This window comes from Argentina silus (genome assembly GCF_951799395.1).
Source record: "Argentina silus genome assembly, chromosome: 11".
Taxonomy (NCBI): domain Eukaryota; kingdom Metazoa; phylum Chordata; class Actinopteri; order Argentiniformes; family Argentinidae; genus Argentina; species Argentina silus.
The window spans coordinates 14,167,370-14,183,703 of record NC_139665.1 but is presented as its reverse complement, the minus strand read 5'-3'; the positions used below and the strand labels follow the sequence as shown (position 1 = coordinate 14,183,703).

The window sequence follows — 16,334 nt, the reverse complement described above, 5'->3', positions numbered from 1 at the left end:
CTTGCACTTCCTCTTGTGTGTAAAAAAAAGACCTCCTTATTTTCCTCCAACTGGTTCAAACAGTCCCGGTACCACAGCGCCACCCAGTGGTCAATATAGCCACTTTGCATATCCTGTTTCTAGCCTGTCTGTCAGAGGATGGGAAGTGCTAGCTAGGCTGCTGCTGGACAAAAGGATCTCTTGGATTGCTTTGGGAGGTAAAGCCGAAACTATTTGATATGTGATTATGTAACACTTTCCGAATGGCGTTGAGACAGTTCACCTTTCGGCCATAGACATTATGTCATTTGAAGTGTAATTCGTTGGGATTTAGAAGACCGCAAAAAGATGTTTATCCTGATCTGACGTCTGTTAGCTGAACTAGCACCTGCACGCAGGAGCGACGTATCCTTGAGAGCATCGTAAGCTAGCTCGTAACGAACTCCATTTCAAATAAAACGCAGCCTTCGCATGCATGCTTAAAGAAAGAATCGTGTTTTCGTGGTGAGAATGAGATTTAGCACAGCAGGTTGCCACATAGCCATAAATTCTCCCTAAAAATGTACACACCTAGGCTCGGGTCAACCTCGTAACCAAACATCTCGCTGCTAGCCAGCTGGCTCGAGTTGACGTCCCCCCTTCCAGTCGCATCCTCTTATTTTGACACTGGCAGGTGTTTGGTTCAGTTCGTGTTTTAGAGATGATTATCCTGACCTGCTCACGGTCAACGTTTTAGTGAATGTCAATGAATTTGCCATTTGTTTCTTCACTGGAATCATCAGTCGTCGCAACAACAGCTGTCAGTTCTTCCGTGTCACTCCTGTACCTGGGAATGAAAGGAGCAGCACGTGTACACACACACACACACACACACTTCTGTACATAGTTGTGATTTGTGATGCATCACATTGTACTTCGATATGTGTGTGTATTTTATTTATATACATGTATATGTAATCTGACGGTTGTATTTGAAGGTGCAGTTTATGACAGTTGTCTCTCTGTTATTTCAGGGTCTGCTGGATGTAAACATAGTGTACACTATCATTTAAAGGTAAGATTTGGCATCGTCATAGGCCAATAATATACATGACATTCCTGCATCTGCCATATGGGCTTGAAGGATGAATTAAATCATTATGTTTGTTTACTCACAGAACAGAAACCAAGCCGCAAGAAAGAATGGAGGGGTAAACAAGTCATTAAGTCACTCAATGAAATTGTCAACTTTTTTTCACGACATTGTCCGCCTGTTTTGCGATACGTAACATGACCGGGTTAGCCCAATGCGCTACCGGTCAGGGGCGTTAGCGCTGACCGTTCCAAGTCTTCCAAGTTTGAATGATCCTGCCGCTTTCCCGTTAGGTTCCCGGGAGACATGCTGAGGGGTGGCCGGGCTCTACTGGGAGAAGACAGCTCTGTCATGGCCCGCATGCAGAAGAAGTTCTGGAAGACCAAGCAGGTCCTTATCAAGGCCACGGGGAAGAAGGAGGACGAGTACGTGGTGGCCTCTGACGCTGATCTGGATGCCAAGCTGGAGGTGAGGAAGAACATGGCCGATTGGCAAAATGATAGTATTAAATGCATACAGTTTCTCAGTCTGAGGGTCCATTCACCAATAACGTTGTTGGAATATCAGAATAGCATATCATGATCATGTCCGTATACTGTAGTAAGGCTTGGAAAAGGGAAATTGATGCTTTTTCAAGGTTTGAAAGAATGTGTGTGTGTGTGTGTGAGAGAGAGAGAGAGACTAGTGCCTGCTACAGTTTCAGAGAGTTGCGGTAGACTGAGAGGCTTTTGTTCACTCTGGACCTAGAGACCTTATTCTGTCAAACTGCCTCCATTGTTACTCACAGTCCCCACAGAGAGAGAGAAAAAGTGATGGATGGGAAGAGAGCCTTATCTCACTCAGGACTAATCATCCTGCTCTTGTTCCTGCGATCCAGACAAATGGCTGCAGGTCTGTCTGCCTCCCTGGCTCACCCCTCTCTGTTATTAACTGTTGTCTGAGTCACAGAGGCAGCCTCCGGAGCAGGCAAGTTGGATGTGATTGCATCAGCTCTCCCAAGTCCTGGTGCTGCAGGGGGTTACAAGGCTATAAAATAACCTCAATTAAGAATAAATACAACTTTTTCTCAGTTTTACAGGCAAAGTAAGTATTGCACCTGCTGGTACTGGGGGGTAGGCGTGATGTTTGAAAAGCTCAGTTTACTTGAAGGCATCTGTTTCTGTAGGCCTACTGTAGGCCTGTCAAAAGGTGCTTTGTTGTTTCTCATGAATGTGGCTCTGTCTCTTGATGGTTCAGGACCCTGTGGGGATGAAACATGGACAAACAATGATGCTGAGAGAGAGAGAGAGAGAGAGTGTGTGTGTGTGTGTGTGTGTGTGTGTGTGTGTGTGTGTGTGTATGTATGCTTGGTTTTGGCTATGACTGTGATTCTGGTAGATCTGGGGTCATTAGACAAATACCATCTTGTTAAACGGAGGGGTCTCTATACATGCCTGTGTGTTTGAGGCAGTGTTGATCAAGTGTTCTGAGTTGGTGATCTGTGTGTGTGAGTGTGATGATGAAATCTGCCAAGAGAGTCTGATATTGTAGCTCTCAGGTGTTCCACTTAGGCTGCAGGCGTATGACTGCCTGGGCTTGTCTGCTACCGAGATGAGGGTGGTGGCTTTCCAGCCTTGGGTGAATCAGTAACTAGGAGACGTGTGTGTGTGTGTGTGTGTGTGTGTGTGTGTGTGTGTGTGTGTGTGTGTGTGTGTGTGTGTGTGTGTGTGTGTGTGTGTGTGTGTGTGTGTGTGTGTGTGTGTGTGTGTGTGTGTGTGTGTGTGTGTGTGTGTGTGTGTGTGTGTGTGTGTGTGTGTGTGTGTGTGTGTGTGTGTGTGTGTGTGTGTGTTTTCCGTTCTCTGTTCCCTGCCTTACAATCTCTTTTTTTTTTTTTTATGTGTGTAAGATGTATTTATTTATTGGGACAATAGAAAGTATTTATTGGATTGAATGTCCATTGGAAAGCGCTCAGAAACGAGCTGTAATCAGTGCGTCAGATAAGGGCACTGAGATAAGCAAATGGCGAGTGACATTTCAGAAGTAGATTATAACTAGAGGACATTACTAGGTCTTTATACTAACATACAAATCCAAATATCAGACACACACACGTAGCCCACTATTGTGTGATTATTATTTAAAAAAAAATAATATTTAAAATGTATCCTGGCAGGTCAGTTAAGAACTAATTCTTAATTAAAATGACGACCTATCCAGAGTGGCAAGTGCAGGCCAATAACAGTTGTCCATGTCGTGATTTGCGCAAATGTTGCAGTGACGCAAGCATAAACGATCCTGATTGAGGATTTGGGTTAAAAAAATACAACCTGACCCTGTCTGCTTACTCAGAGTTTCCTCCTACAGAGAGTGCCCTGAAGTGGCATCAAATGATGCGTTGCCATGGCCACCAGACAGATGATCTTTTTGTCCTATCTCCCTAAGTGATGTGTGTTTTCTCCTGAGTGAGTTGTTCTCTGCTGGATGAGAGGAGATTGATTGATTGATTATCCAACAGATACATGCTGTTCCACAGAAATATGAGAGAGAGTCTGGTTGCCTAATTGTGGGTCATTGACCCCCATCTGTTTAGTTAGACCAGGAGAACCTGGCAGATACAGACACAAACGTATACACAGGTCACAACAAAATGGTGTTAAGAGGAGAATAGCACTTTATTTGCACATCTCCTGCTCTGCTCTCAAACTCCCCGGTCACACACACACACATGTACAGTGTTTTCGGAAAGTATTCAGACCCCTTAAATTTTCTCACATTTTGTTGTGTTATACACTCAATTTCATGTCATGTCATTTTGGAATGAATATCTTTGTTTTTACCGGGTCTCTGATTTGCATAGGAATCAACTACACTGTACATGTCACAATAGAGAGGAGTGCAGGGTCAGCCACAGTGCAGCGCCCCCTAGTGCCTAGCTCAGTGCCTTGCTCAAGGGCACAACGGCAGGAAACGGTACCTCGGATCTGAGACCAGCAGCTTTGCAGTGGAAAGTGTGTGTGACGTGTGTGTCTGTGTCTGTGTGTGAACTGTGGTGTTGTTGTTCTTTCCCCCTCCAGTTCTTCCGCTCGGTCCAGACCACTTGCACAGAGCTGCTGAGGATTATTGAGAAATACCAGCAGAGGATTATACGTGAGTGGAGCATCCCCCTCTCCCTGTAATCACACTTTCATACCGTCTCCCTACAACGGTAACCTGAGGAGAGTCTGCCTCACAACAACCAAACAGACATGTGTCTATAGACTGCCTCACTACAACCAAACAGACATGTGTCTATAGACTGCCTCACTACAACCAAACAGACGTGTCTATAGACTGCCTCACTACAACCAAACAGACATGTGTCTATAGACTGCCTCACTACAACCAAACAGACGTGTCTATAGACTGCCTCACTACAACCAAACAGACATGTGTCTATAGACTGCCTCACTACAACCAAACAGACATGTGTCTATAGACTGCCTCACTACAACCAAACAGACATGTCTATAGACTGCCTCACTACAACCAAACAGACATGTCTATAGACTGCCTCACTACAACCAAACAGACATGTGTCTATAGCCTCCCTCACAGCTGCACTAAAGTGGGGTGCATCCCAATAGTCCAACAGTACTACAGTAATATAATACTACAGTTGCAGGTCAGTGGGCGAGTTGTTGATGCTTTCAATTGAAGCCCCCCCCCCCCCCCAACCTGAATACTGATCTGAATAAAGACACTGAGGGTTGAACATAGTGAGATGTCTTGGTACACCCCTATTCTCTCGGTGCCCTCGTTGTGTGACCTGTCAACCTCACAACCACACATTAACAAGGGGGGGGGGGTGCATCGCAGTAGTCTAACGTGGCCCCCCCTCTCTGCAGACCTGTCCCAGGAGGAGAACGAGCTGGGGCTGTTCCTGCGCTTCCAGGCCGAACACGACCGCACCAGGGCAGGCAGCATGATGGACGCCACCAGCAAGGCCCTCTTCGGCTCCGCCAAGCAGAGGTCAGCAGGTCACGATTACGCTTCCCCGGTGTTTAAACAGAGCGGGGGTTAAAAGAGGATATTATGGAAGAGAAACAGACAAACGGGGAGAGACTGATTAGAAGTGAAACATAGGGGTAAAGGTTGTCTGGATGGAATTGGTGCGGGCTGTTAGCCTGCCTTGCTAATGTTTTTCTCTTGATATAACCCCCCACCCCCTGCCCCAACATGAACACACACACACACACACACACACGGCAGGCTGGCCCTGTGCCCTCCCCTGCAGCGCATGGAGCAGGAGGTGGAGACGTTTCGGAGGCGCGCGATCGCAGACACGCTGCTGACGGTGACCAGGATGGAGAAGTGTCGTACCGAGTACCGCGGAGCCCTGCTCTGGATGAAGGACGTGTCCTTGGAACTGGACCCGGACACCTACAAACAACTGGAGAAGTTCCGCAAGGTGTGTGTGTGTGTGTGTGTGTGTGTGTGAGGGGGGGGGGGGGGCGTGTGTGTGTGGACTCTATTTGGCGTGATGGTGTCTGTGTGTGTACAGCTGGGATTTGTTGAAATCCCAATCTGTGTGTGTGTACATTTGAGGGCGATAGTGTCTCGTGTGTTTAGAGCTGCGTTGTGTTGAACCGTGTGTGTGTGTGTGTGTGTGTGTGTGTGTGTGTGTGTCCAGGTGCAGGCCCAGGTGAGGGGGACGAAGGGCCAGTTTGAGAAGCTGAAGAATGACGTGTGTCAGAAAGTGGACATGCTGGGAGCCAGCCGCTGCAACATGCTCTCTCACTCCCTCTGTACATACCAGGTGTGTGTGTGTGTGTCATCATAGCCATTTACATCAGAGGTGTGTGCGTGTCCATTTACATCAGAGGTGTGTGTGTGTCCATTTACATCAGATGTGTGTGTGTGTGTGTTTCACTCTGTAAAGGGAAGCTGTGTGTACCATCTCTTTGCAGAGCACACTGGTGCAGTTCTGGGAGAAGACGGCCCAAGTGATGTCTGGGATCCACGTGTCCTTCCAAGGCTACGTGCCCTACCAGTTCACCACACTCAAGGTGTGTGTGTATGTGTGTGTGTGTGTGTGTGTGTGTGAGTGTGTGAATGTGGTTGGTGATATTCTGTGTGTCATTTTTACTTGGCGATGTTGTGTTCACCCTCCTCCCCCTCTGTCAGGACCTCCGGGACCCCCTGGATCTGATCACAGAGGGACAGACACAGGAGGACAACAAAGAGAGGACTACACAGAGCCACACAGACAAGTGAGAACACACACACACACACACACACACACACACACATACCCTCATCTTACATTGTCCCTCCCTGTGGTACCTAATGTCATCTGTCCTCGTGTGTGTGTGCGCGTGTGTGTGTGTGTGTGTGTGTGTGTGTTCTTCTCCTCTTCCTCAGCCTGGTGTCTCTGGATGGGGACAAGCCGTCAGAAGCTGCCTCTGATGCTGGTATGTCCTAGAGTGTACTGTGTAAAAAAACCAAACAATGTAGCTGGTGATTTTCATTGTTTCGAAGCCTTTTATTTTGTAATGCAGGCACTCATCCAATCCTGACAGACCATAATAGACACAGTCTAATAGTGTGTGTGTCTTTGGTTAACATATTGGGGTGTTACGGGTGGCACTGGGGTATAGAAGTCCCCGTCACTGGGGAATGTTATTGGCCCTGGGTGGATTTCTGATGTCCTTTTATGGGCGTGGTTTCCTTCACAGGCCCCACCCACAGTGCTGATGGACAGAGCCATACCAGCGACAGCTCTCTATGTGCAAGTCTGGACTCTGGTAAGTCTGTGTGTCTCTGTCTCTCTCTGTCTCTCTGTCTCTGTACCGTATGTGTCTGTGTTCAGTAGTAAAGTTCTTATAGTTGTTAAGTGTCACATATTGCTTATATTGTACCCAAATATGCAAGTATGCCTGCTTCCTAACCTGACCTGGTTAACATCCACACAAACTGTACATACCCCAGCCCTGTGTGACCTCAGTGGGCAGCTGAGCGCAGCCAGCACAGACGACGACCTCTTACTCATGGGCTGTGACCTGCCCCAGCCCCAGCCTGGCCCCTCTATGCAGCCCCAGGCCCCTCCGCAGACTGCAGCGCCCTCTGCTGGTGCCTGGGGGTTTGAAGGGCTGCAGCCCAGCCTCACAGAGTACCCCCTCCCTCCTAGTTTCACTGGTAAAGAGGCCCTCAACCACCCTCTGTCCTGTCCTGTCCTGTCCTGTCCTGACCTGTCCTGTCCTGTCCTGTCCTGCACTGCATTCATGCAGTTCTACTTTTAAAGCTGCCAGACGCTTCTTCTCGGCCTAGCGACCGGTCCTGTTGTTGCCACGACGCAGCTCCCTCTGTTCTTCTTCTACTCCCTCTCAGCCTAACGTCTCACCCTGAGCCTGGTTCCTCTCGAGGTTTCTTCCTACCAGGAAGGTTTTCTTTGCCACTGCACCCTCTGCTGTCTTCCCACTGGGGAGTTTTTCCTTGGCTCGCTTTTTGGGGGTCTACAGTTGGCTGTTAGTTCATGTTGTGTTTACTGTTTACTGTTGTGTTGTTATAAAGCACTTTGAGACAATTGTCATTGTAAAAAGTGCTGTACAAATACATCCCTTTCTCCCCCCCCCCCCCCCTCTCTCTCTCTCCCCCTCTCCCTCTGGTGCTCCAGGGGACCTACTCTCCGGAGGTCTTTCCCAGCAGTGGCCTGGGGCTGGCCTCGGTGCTGGGCTCGGGGAGGAAGAGGAGAGGGGAGACATGTCTTTCCTCCAGGACCTCCTCAGCCCGGGCCCCATGGACGCAGACGAGTTCAGCCGAGAGTGGGGGGACGCTTTTGGCTGCTTCGAGTCTTCCTCCGCCCCTGCCCCGCCTGCACCTCCCCCGTCCTCTACGGCTGCTGCCCTGCCCAGCGGTGCGGTCCGCCCCCCCTCTCAGCCCCCCAGCCCCACCGGCTTCCTGCCCTCCCAGCTCCTGGACCACAGTCTGAGCTCTACAGGTCAGCTCCCTCTGCACATCTGCCCCCTGGTGGTGGGATGACCTTGCTGCAACACACTGTTCATTAATATTGGGTTTTTTAAGTTGCTCTCATCAAAAACATTGTTTGTCTATACAGAGTTTGTCTGCTATTCTAATAGGTTCAATCTGATATATATAAACTTTACATGATCCTCTATTTGTTCTTGAAGAATGATCAAATGACCCTCTTCTCCTCCATCTGCCTCTCCTCTTCTCCATCTGCCTCTCTCTCTATCCTCTGTTCCTCTCATCTGTCTCACAGGCTGGGCAACTCCGCCCATGTTCCAGGCTCCGCCCCTACAGCCACCTCCCTCTTCTGGTCTGGCTCAATCTGCTCAGGCCGGCCCCAAGTCAGCAGCCAATGGTGAGAGCTTGTTGTCATTGTGATATAATGACGAGTGTGTGTGTGTGTGTGTGTGTACACACGTGTGGGTGCGTTTGCGTGTGTCTCATCATTACCCAAAACTCAAGGAGTGTTTTGATGAGTTGACTGTGGCTGTGGTCAGTAACGTCTCTCTCTCTCTCTCTCTCTCTCTCTCTCTCTCTCTCTCTCTCTCTCTCTCTCTCTCTCTCTCTCTCTCTCTCTCTCTCTCTCTCTCTCTCTCTCTCTCTCTCTCTCTCTCTCTCTCTCTCTCTCTCTCTCTCTCTCTCTCTGTGTGTGTGTGTAGTTCCCAGCGGTGCAGCCAGGGACATGTCGGCCTGGTTTAACTTGTTTGCTGACCTGGACCCTCTCTCCAACCCTGACGCCATCGGCCGCTCAGAGGATGAGCTCCTCAACGCCTGAGGGGGGGGGGGGGGGGGGGGAGGTGCATTCACCCGCACGTGTGTGCAGGGGCAACGTCCATCCGTGTGAGAAGGTCTGTTTAAAATATGTACACACACACGCACACACACACACACGCACCAAACAGCAGTCATGATCATGACAGTTTGTCATGAACGAGGGAACGGAAGACTGTTGGAGAACTGTAGAACACTAGCGTGTCTTGGAATGTTTAGACTGTGTATGCATGCAGTACTGAGTATGTGTATGTGTGTGTGTGTGTGTATGCCCACAGCAAAACTCAACTGCACAGAATGTTACTCAATCACAAAGAGGGTTCTATACAGCTTAGATTGTCTTGACTTCTGAGAGAATTTTGAGTGCTCTATGCCACCAGTACACAGCACTCTGTGTGTGTGTGTGTGTGTGTGTGTGTGTGTGTGTGTGTGTGTGTGTGTGTGTGTGTGTGTGTGTATGTATGTATGTATGTATGTATGTATGTATGTATGTATGTATGTATGTATGTATGTATGTATGTGAGTGACCAATGCACAACACTCAAGGTGTGTATGTGTGTGTGTGAGACCAATGCACAACACTGAAGGTGTGTGTGTGTGTGTGTGTGAGAGAGAGTTTGTGTGCAGTTACTGTATACTCTAAAAGGGATTGGGGATAAAGAATCTATCACTTTAAATGCTGTATTTATTATATATATTTGTGTATGTATACAAACCCATTATCAGCTATGAATGAAGAGCACATGTTAGAGCAATGCACAGTATGCTGTGAGATTGACTCCCAGTAAACTGTATATTTATATACTGGTTCCAGATCTGTGCGCTTTAGCCCACTTTAACATTATAGCAAAGCTCAGAGTACTGTAATACTGATCTAGGACCAGGTTAGGGTATATACAGTAAGGTTGTTGATCTAAAACTTGATTTGTGCACCCTATAATGGACGTAAAATATGTGTAATACTAACACCACTCACCGAGCATCACTTGTTCGAAGAATATATTTTCTGACTATACTGTCAACTAATTATGAAAACATGCAGCTGAGATATCTATTTTTGTTGCGAGCTACACTGGAAAAAAATGGAACCCCAAGTAATATGAGAATCTATTTATCATATCTGTTTTTAGTTCTTTGAAGATGTATATTGTACTTTGTAAATGTTTTGAGACTGGAGTATTGCGGTGCTGTGCCACGTAACTTCTCTCTCTCCCCCCCCCCCCCCCCCTCTCTCTCTCTCTCCCCCTCTCTCCCCCCCCCCCCTCTCTCTCTCCCCCTCTCTCTCTCTCTCTGTGCCACGTATCCCCACCCTCCCCCCTTGAGAACGGGTCTGAGTTCACAGCAACAATAACACACTCAGAAGGTTGAAGCTGACCCCCTAACCACAGGTCTAGGGTTAGGGTTAGGGCAGCTGTTCCTATATGCGGACTACGCACTGCTCATAGGACCCCCGACCACTAGGGGTCCCCAAGTGCAAAAAAAAAAGAGTTGTGGGGGTCCCCAACATTTTTGCTTAGGGCCCCATAATAGGCTGAGCCGGCTCTGGATCTAGGACCAGAATACTTCACTCCAGTTCTAACCTCATCTAACCTCGTCTCGTTCTTCGGGTGATTAAACCAAGGTCCTGATTCGTTAAATATTATCACAAGAGTAGGCGTGTTAATGCTAAATTCCCAATCTGGCCCTCATACTGACACGTACACGTAATCATCCCCTGCTTTCAATTGGCTCATTCATCCCCTCCCCTCTCCCCTGCAACTCTTCCCCCTGGTCGTTGCTGCAAAAGAGAACCTGTTCTCAGTCAACTTACCCGGTCAAATATCAATATCAATGACGGTGGTTGAAAAAAGTATCTGACCCTCCATTATTGGCTAGAGGCTCCTTCTACCTTCTCTGTGCCGGGTTTCTCCCCCATCCCAACTCCCGACACTGCTCTTCTTTTGGGAGTTATTTAACCTGACGTGCTTTGCTACCTGGTAAACATACTTATTCTGTCTTATGTAGTGAACAGGGCTATGAGAAACACCGTGACGACTCCATCAGAATGTGTGTTTGCTGAGGTGTTTTTTTGAGGTGGGGAGGCGACTTTCTGTAGATACGCCTCGACGCTCAGCCTCACACACACACCAGCACTAACTGAAGTTTACACATCTCAACACCTGCTGCGCCACCTCTTATCCTTTTTCCTAACATATGCATGTGTGCACCCTGCATGGGACTGAAAGCATAGGATTAGTGCGAGCATCGGTCTCTTCCACCCCTCCTATGCTTTTAAATGCCAGTGGGAGCGCCAGGCGAAGTGTAGATCATTGGGACACACCAGTGTTGTGCCCTGCTTGCATCCAGGCTCTCAGCTTGAGGTCTGGTTTGTGGTGATGGTGTCTAAGGGTATATTTAATGGTCCATTACTGTATTCCATGTATAATGGTTATGCTATTTGCCGAATTCCTCTATTGTTCTCCTGCTTCACAATATCCTCCTAACAGCTGGTAAGCTACTGTATACGTTGCTCCTATCAGATATCAAACACTGTATTTTCTGATATCAAACACTGTATATCAGATGTCAGACACTGCCACCACTGGGGTATTTTCATATTGCTCACTCCTGATATTCTGTTGTTGTAACACATGAATAACCTGTAATGCTTGCTCTGCGACCTTAGAAGTACTGTATGATTGTCTTTGTTAAGAGTTGATTGATAACCCCACACTGCTGTTGAAGGATGTTCACTGAAGTAGTTTCCCAAGGGCAGGAACAGGTATAGGAGGGTGTTTGTTTTATCGCAATCTTGATGCCTTACTTCACGTATGGAAAAGAATGTATATCAATCACAAATGCTTTATTTTATTCAACTATGCCTTTTATTTCACTGGAAGGATGTAACGTCATACTAGGATGAAACGATGGTCTGTTTCCAACAATCATCTTGATGGGAGGTTAATAAAACTGTTATTTGAGCTCATTTTGAATCTCTGTGTTTCTGCGTTTTAAGTTTCCCTTTCATTTGAAAATAAATAAAACTAGTGGGTTATAATACCCCCACTTCATTTCATATACAATAACAAGCTACCCTGTTTAACAGATCTGCCGATTCATGTTACAATAAACATGGTGAACACATTTCTACAGCTACAAGTTTGTAAATATTTGAAAAGATATTTGAATGTCCAATATGAAAATCTACATACTGAATAGTAGTAGAGCTAATTTCTCTGTTAAAGTAGATAGTCTTGGTAGTTTATGTTTAGAAGTTTGTACAAGTCTGTATGATTTACAAGTGCACCCAACCCAATTCACCCTGAGACGGAGAAAGGGACTTTAACTGGTTTGGAAGTTAGCTGCTTGAAGACCAAGAAAAAACAACTTGAATATGAAATACTGAACTGCTCACATAATTTCAGTAATTCACAGTACCGGGGGGGGGGGGTTGTAGGTGTAATATAATACAGTTTGACTTGTCTTATTTCCCCTTAATCTAAAATACAAACACAGTGCCTCAAATACATGTATTTACAAATCCAATACATTCCAGACTTCCCACTTTAGCAGGCACAGTAATGTCATAACAGATATACAGCAGGGTGGACCAGAGCTTTTTTTTTTTTTTTTTTTTTACAAAGGCTTCTTCTCTCTGGACCTCCACAGACATGGCTGACGCAGCACAACACAAAAACAAGCCGAACAACACACGCATGGAGGAAACACCTGATGTGATGACATGAGGGGAGGGGGGGGGGGGGGGGGGGGGCAAACAACAGAAAGACCATTGTCTCAAGTCAGACGGCACCACTCCATATGCTCTGATTCGGTCAAGGCTCCGAGGGTGGTCGTAGGAATGACGCCACTTGTCGCAAAACAATGGGAAGACGGCAAAGGGACGTTTCTGACCAGCATCCTGTTGAGGAACCCAAGTAGGTGAAAACCTATCAATCACTGACCCTAACCTTAACCAAACACTTAACCCGAAGGATAACTTACATAATTACATTTGAACCAGTTGGGGAAATTCAACACGGCTTTGGTGGTCATGTCACGTCCCCTTGGTTTCCCCCCCTGGCAGACAAGGCTGAACACTGTAGACATTATGAGCCAGGTCAGGTCTGAAACATCAGGCACGTTTGTTTTTCCTTATTCTCTCATCCGTGATGGTTTCACCATGATATCTCTGGCAGACCCCTCCCCCCCTAACCCTAACCCCTCCCCCCCTAACCCTAACCCCACCCCCCCAAACACTAACCCCTCCAGCCCTAACGCCCCCCCCAACCCTAACACCCCACCCCCACCCCCCCGAACCCTAACCCCCCACCCCTCCAGCCCTAACGCCCCCCCCCCCAACCCTAACACCCCACCCCCCGTCCCAGCCCCACAGCTACCGATGACTCTCCCCTGTTTGGGTTGCCACTGAGTGCTTTATACATAAAGAAAGGCATTATATGTCATTTTAAGATAAATAATAATGGTAAAAAAGACAAAAAGCAGAAGATATGTCTGTGGAAAGGCTTCATGGTATAATGCGATGAAATTGTAAAAAAAAAAAAAAAAAAAAGTCTTTCCTTGCCTTCTTCTCCCTCCAAAGACAGTTACATGAATGAGCACAAAGGGTTAAAAGCACAGCAGTGAAGGATTTAGCTTGAACCCATTTTCTACAGGTTTAGGTTGGGTTTAGATTCAGGGTTCTCTTCTGAGGAGAGGCTGGAAGAAACTCTTTACTAAAAGTTGGACATCCGGGGAGTGCGGGGCGAGTTAGCATGCTGAAGGCGTTTGGAGAGGGTCCAGTTTATTGACTTGACTGCCAGCGGTATTTTTTTCTGAGAGCTCACTCGCTGACACTTTCTCAGTCTGTCCACCAGGGCGGCGCTAATAGGTCTCTGGCTCCTCCAGGTGGCGGGGCAGGCAGGGCTGCTGATGGGAGGCCGTGCTGGTCCCCCGAGAGAGCCCCAGGGAAGGGGAGAGACTGCGCAGGCCCACCCCGCCCAGAGGCACCAGGGAGGGGGACAGGCTGCGGAGGCCCACCCCTGTTCGGAAGCTGAGAGTGTGTTCCGGGGCGGGCAGCAGGGGCTTGAGGATGCTCACCAGGCAGAAGGCTGAGCCGCTCTTGGGGATGAAGTTGACCTTGTTGCGATCGGGGCAGAGGAAGGGGGGGATCTCCTGCAGTGGTCGCGGTCTGCGAAGATAAACAAACACACACACACACAATTGTCATTCCAAGACATCTGAAGATAATTAATTAATTAATTAACAAAATGATAGCAAGACTGAGTACTAGAGGGGTGCATCACAATAAGCAATGGATGGACCAGTCATTTGTCTATGGACCAAGAGTCCAAATCGGGCCCTGGTCCAAAGTACACTACTAGCGTGTCATTTAAGACAGACACAGCCCCGTCCACTGGGTGAATGGTTCCCTGCGAAGGGGAGAGTTGGGTTAGGGTTAGGGTTAGGGTTAGGGTTAGGGTAAGGGTAAGGGTAAGGGTTAGGGTTAGGGTTAGGGTTAGGGTAAGGGTTAGGGTTAGGGTAAGGGTTAGGGTAAGGGTTAGGGTTACTCACAGTGACTCCTCAAAGACTTTGACCTTCTCGCAGCCCTCCGGAGGCTCCCTCTTGAACATGTAGCTGTTGTTGGGCTTGGGGGACGCTGCGTATTTGGGGAGAGGCGAGCAGGGCCCCAGCTCTGAGGAGACAGAGAGAAGCCAGGGTCACTCACAGCTAGATATACTGTACTGGCATGCCGTGTGTTTGTGTGTGTGTGTGTGTGTGTGTGTGTGTACACGTGCGTGCGTGTGTACGCGTGCGTGTGTGTGTGTGTGTGTGGAGACTATGTGTGTGTGTGCGTGTGTGTGTATGTAGACTATGTGTGTGTGTGTGTTTGTCACCTTTCTCCTCACCGGGGTAGGGGCTCCCCCCTCCCATGTCGTTTAGGATGGTGAGGTATGAGGGGGAGATAGAGTCGGGGCGGCTGCTGCTGTTGCTATGGTTCCCACCGCCGAGGCCCCCCCCCGAGGGGGTCTGTGTGTCGATGCTGCGGGTGCTGCTGCTGCGCTGGGGGGGGAGGGGCGGGGGCGCCCGGTGCCCATCTGGGACGTCCTGCGGCTGAACACCAAACACACACAGTAAATGAGGTCACAATAACAACACCATACTGAAGGCCGTACTGCGTGCGTGAGTTTGTGTGTGTGTGTGTGTGTGATGTGTTCAATAACATTATAGTATGTATGTGCGTGTGCTATAGAACAAGAATCATTCTATTTCTCTGGAGTGTGTGTCTCGGCGAAGGCAAGAAGCTGTGGTAGTTTTGGCAGTCAGCGACTCACAATGATGACCTCATCGCGTTCAGGGGTGTCCCGGATGATGATGCGCTCGATCTCCTGGTTGAGGCCCTCCATGCTGTTTCGGAAGCGGGGGGCGGTGGACTTAGAGATGGGGATGGGGATCAGGATGGTCTTAGGCATCTGAGCCTGGGAAACACACACAGAGAAATCCTGTGTAAAACCATGCGTCACACACACACACACACACACACACACACACACACACACACACACACACACACACACACACACACACACACACACACACACACACACACACACACACACACACACACACACACACACACACACACACACACACCTTCATTTACTGTACCAGTCTCTGTTTCTACACCGTGCACACGCACGCATGCACGCACTCACACACACACCACCATCCCGTTACTGACCACGTACCATTTTGATAACTCTGAGAGCAATATTCTGTCCTTCTTCTCTTCTTCTCCCTCCCCCCCTCCCTCCCTCCCTCCCTCCCTACTTTGATGACAAACATGAAAGCGCCACCAAGTTGTTTCTGGGGCGCTATTCATTGAGCTGGCCTTATCCCCTTCAAAAGGTCAGCTGACGCCTATTTTCATCTAAGGATATTGGCTACTAAAACTGACATTCAGGAGATACTAGATAACACTAGTGGGACTGTCACCCAGGCAGGAGAGTCAGGACTCTTTTCAGTATTTTCTAAGGAAAATGATCAAAATACTTATTTGAAAGTGTATTTGTAAAGGCATTGTCTGTGTGTGTGTGTGTGTGTGTGTGTGTGTGTGTGTGTGTGTGTGTGTGTGTATGTGTGTGTTTTGTTAGCACTTGTACACATACAAGCACTTCTTTGAAAGTGTATTTGTAGAGTCATTAAAAAATACAATATAAACTATTCAGACCCGGGACGTGAGTAACAGAACAGACCCAGGCGCAGTAGGGGTCCGTAGGGAGGTGCTCTGTCCCTGTCCCTGTATGTGTCGGCGACACACAGACAGATCTGGGGCAGGGACACAGGGAAAGTGGGGCATATTCAAATACTCCAGACCCGAGACTGGGACCAGAGAGGCAGCCGACTTCCCCAGAGAGGAACACACACACACACACGCACGCACGCACGCACGCACGCACACACACACACACACACACACACACACACACACACACACACACACACACACACACACACACACACACACACACAGTCTATGTTGGTCACCTGT

General features: G+C 48.3%; 1 protein-coding gene across 1 annotated transcript; it reads left to right on the top strand.

Moving 5' to 3' along the window:
* The first annotated feature begins 141 nt into the window (after positions 1–141).
* On the top strand, positions 142–8,823 carry ical1 (islet cell autoantigen 1-like). Its single transcript, XM_083680331.1, has 16 exons — positions 142–197; positions 993–1,033; positions 1,137–1,169; positions 1,345–1,519; positions 4,105–4,177; positions 4,915–5,038; positions 5,279–5,477; positions 5,700–5,825; positions 5,977–6,075; positions 6,194–6,279; positions 6,431–6,480; positions 6,745–6,813; positions 6,998–7,204; positions 7,683–8,006; positions 8,289–8,390; positions 8,695–8,823. Exons 3-16 carry the CDS (start codon positions 1,162–1,164, stop codon positions 8,808–8,810), a joined length of 1,758 nt encoding a protein of 585 aa, XP_083536457.1. The 5' UTR covers positions 142–197; positions 993–1,033; positions 1,137–1,161; the 3' UTR covers positions 8,811–8,823.
* Positions 8,824–16,334: the final 7,511 nt, after the last annotated feature.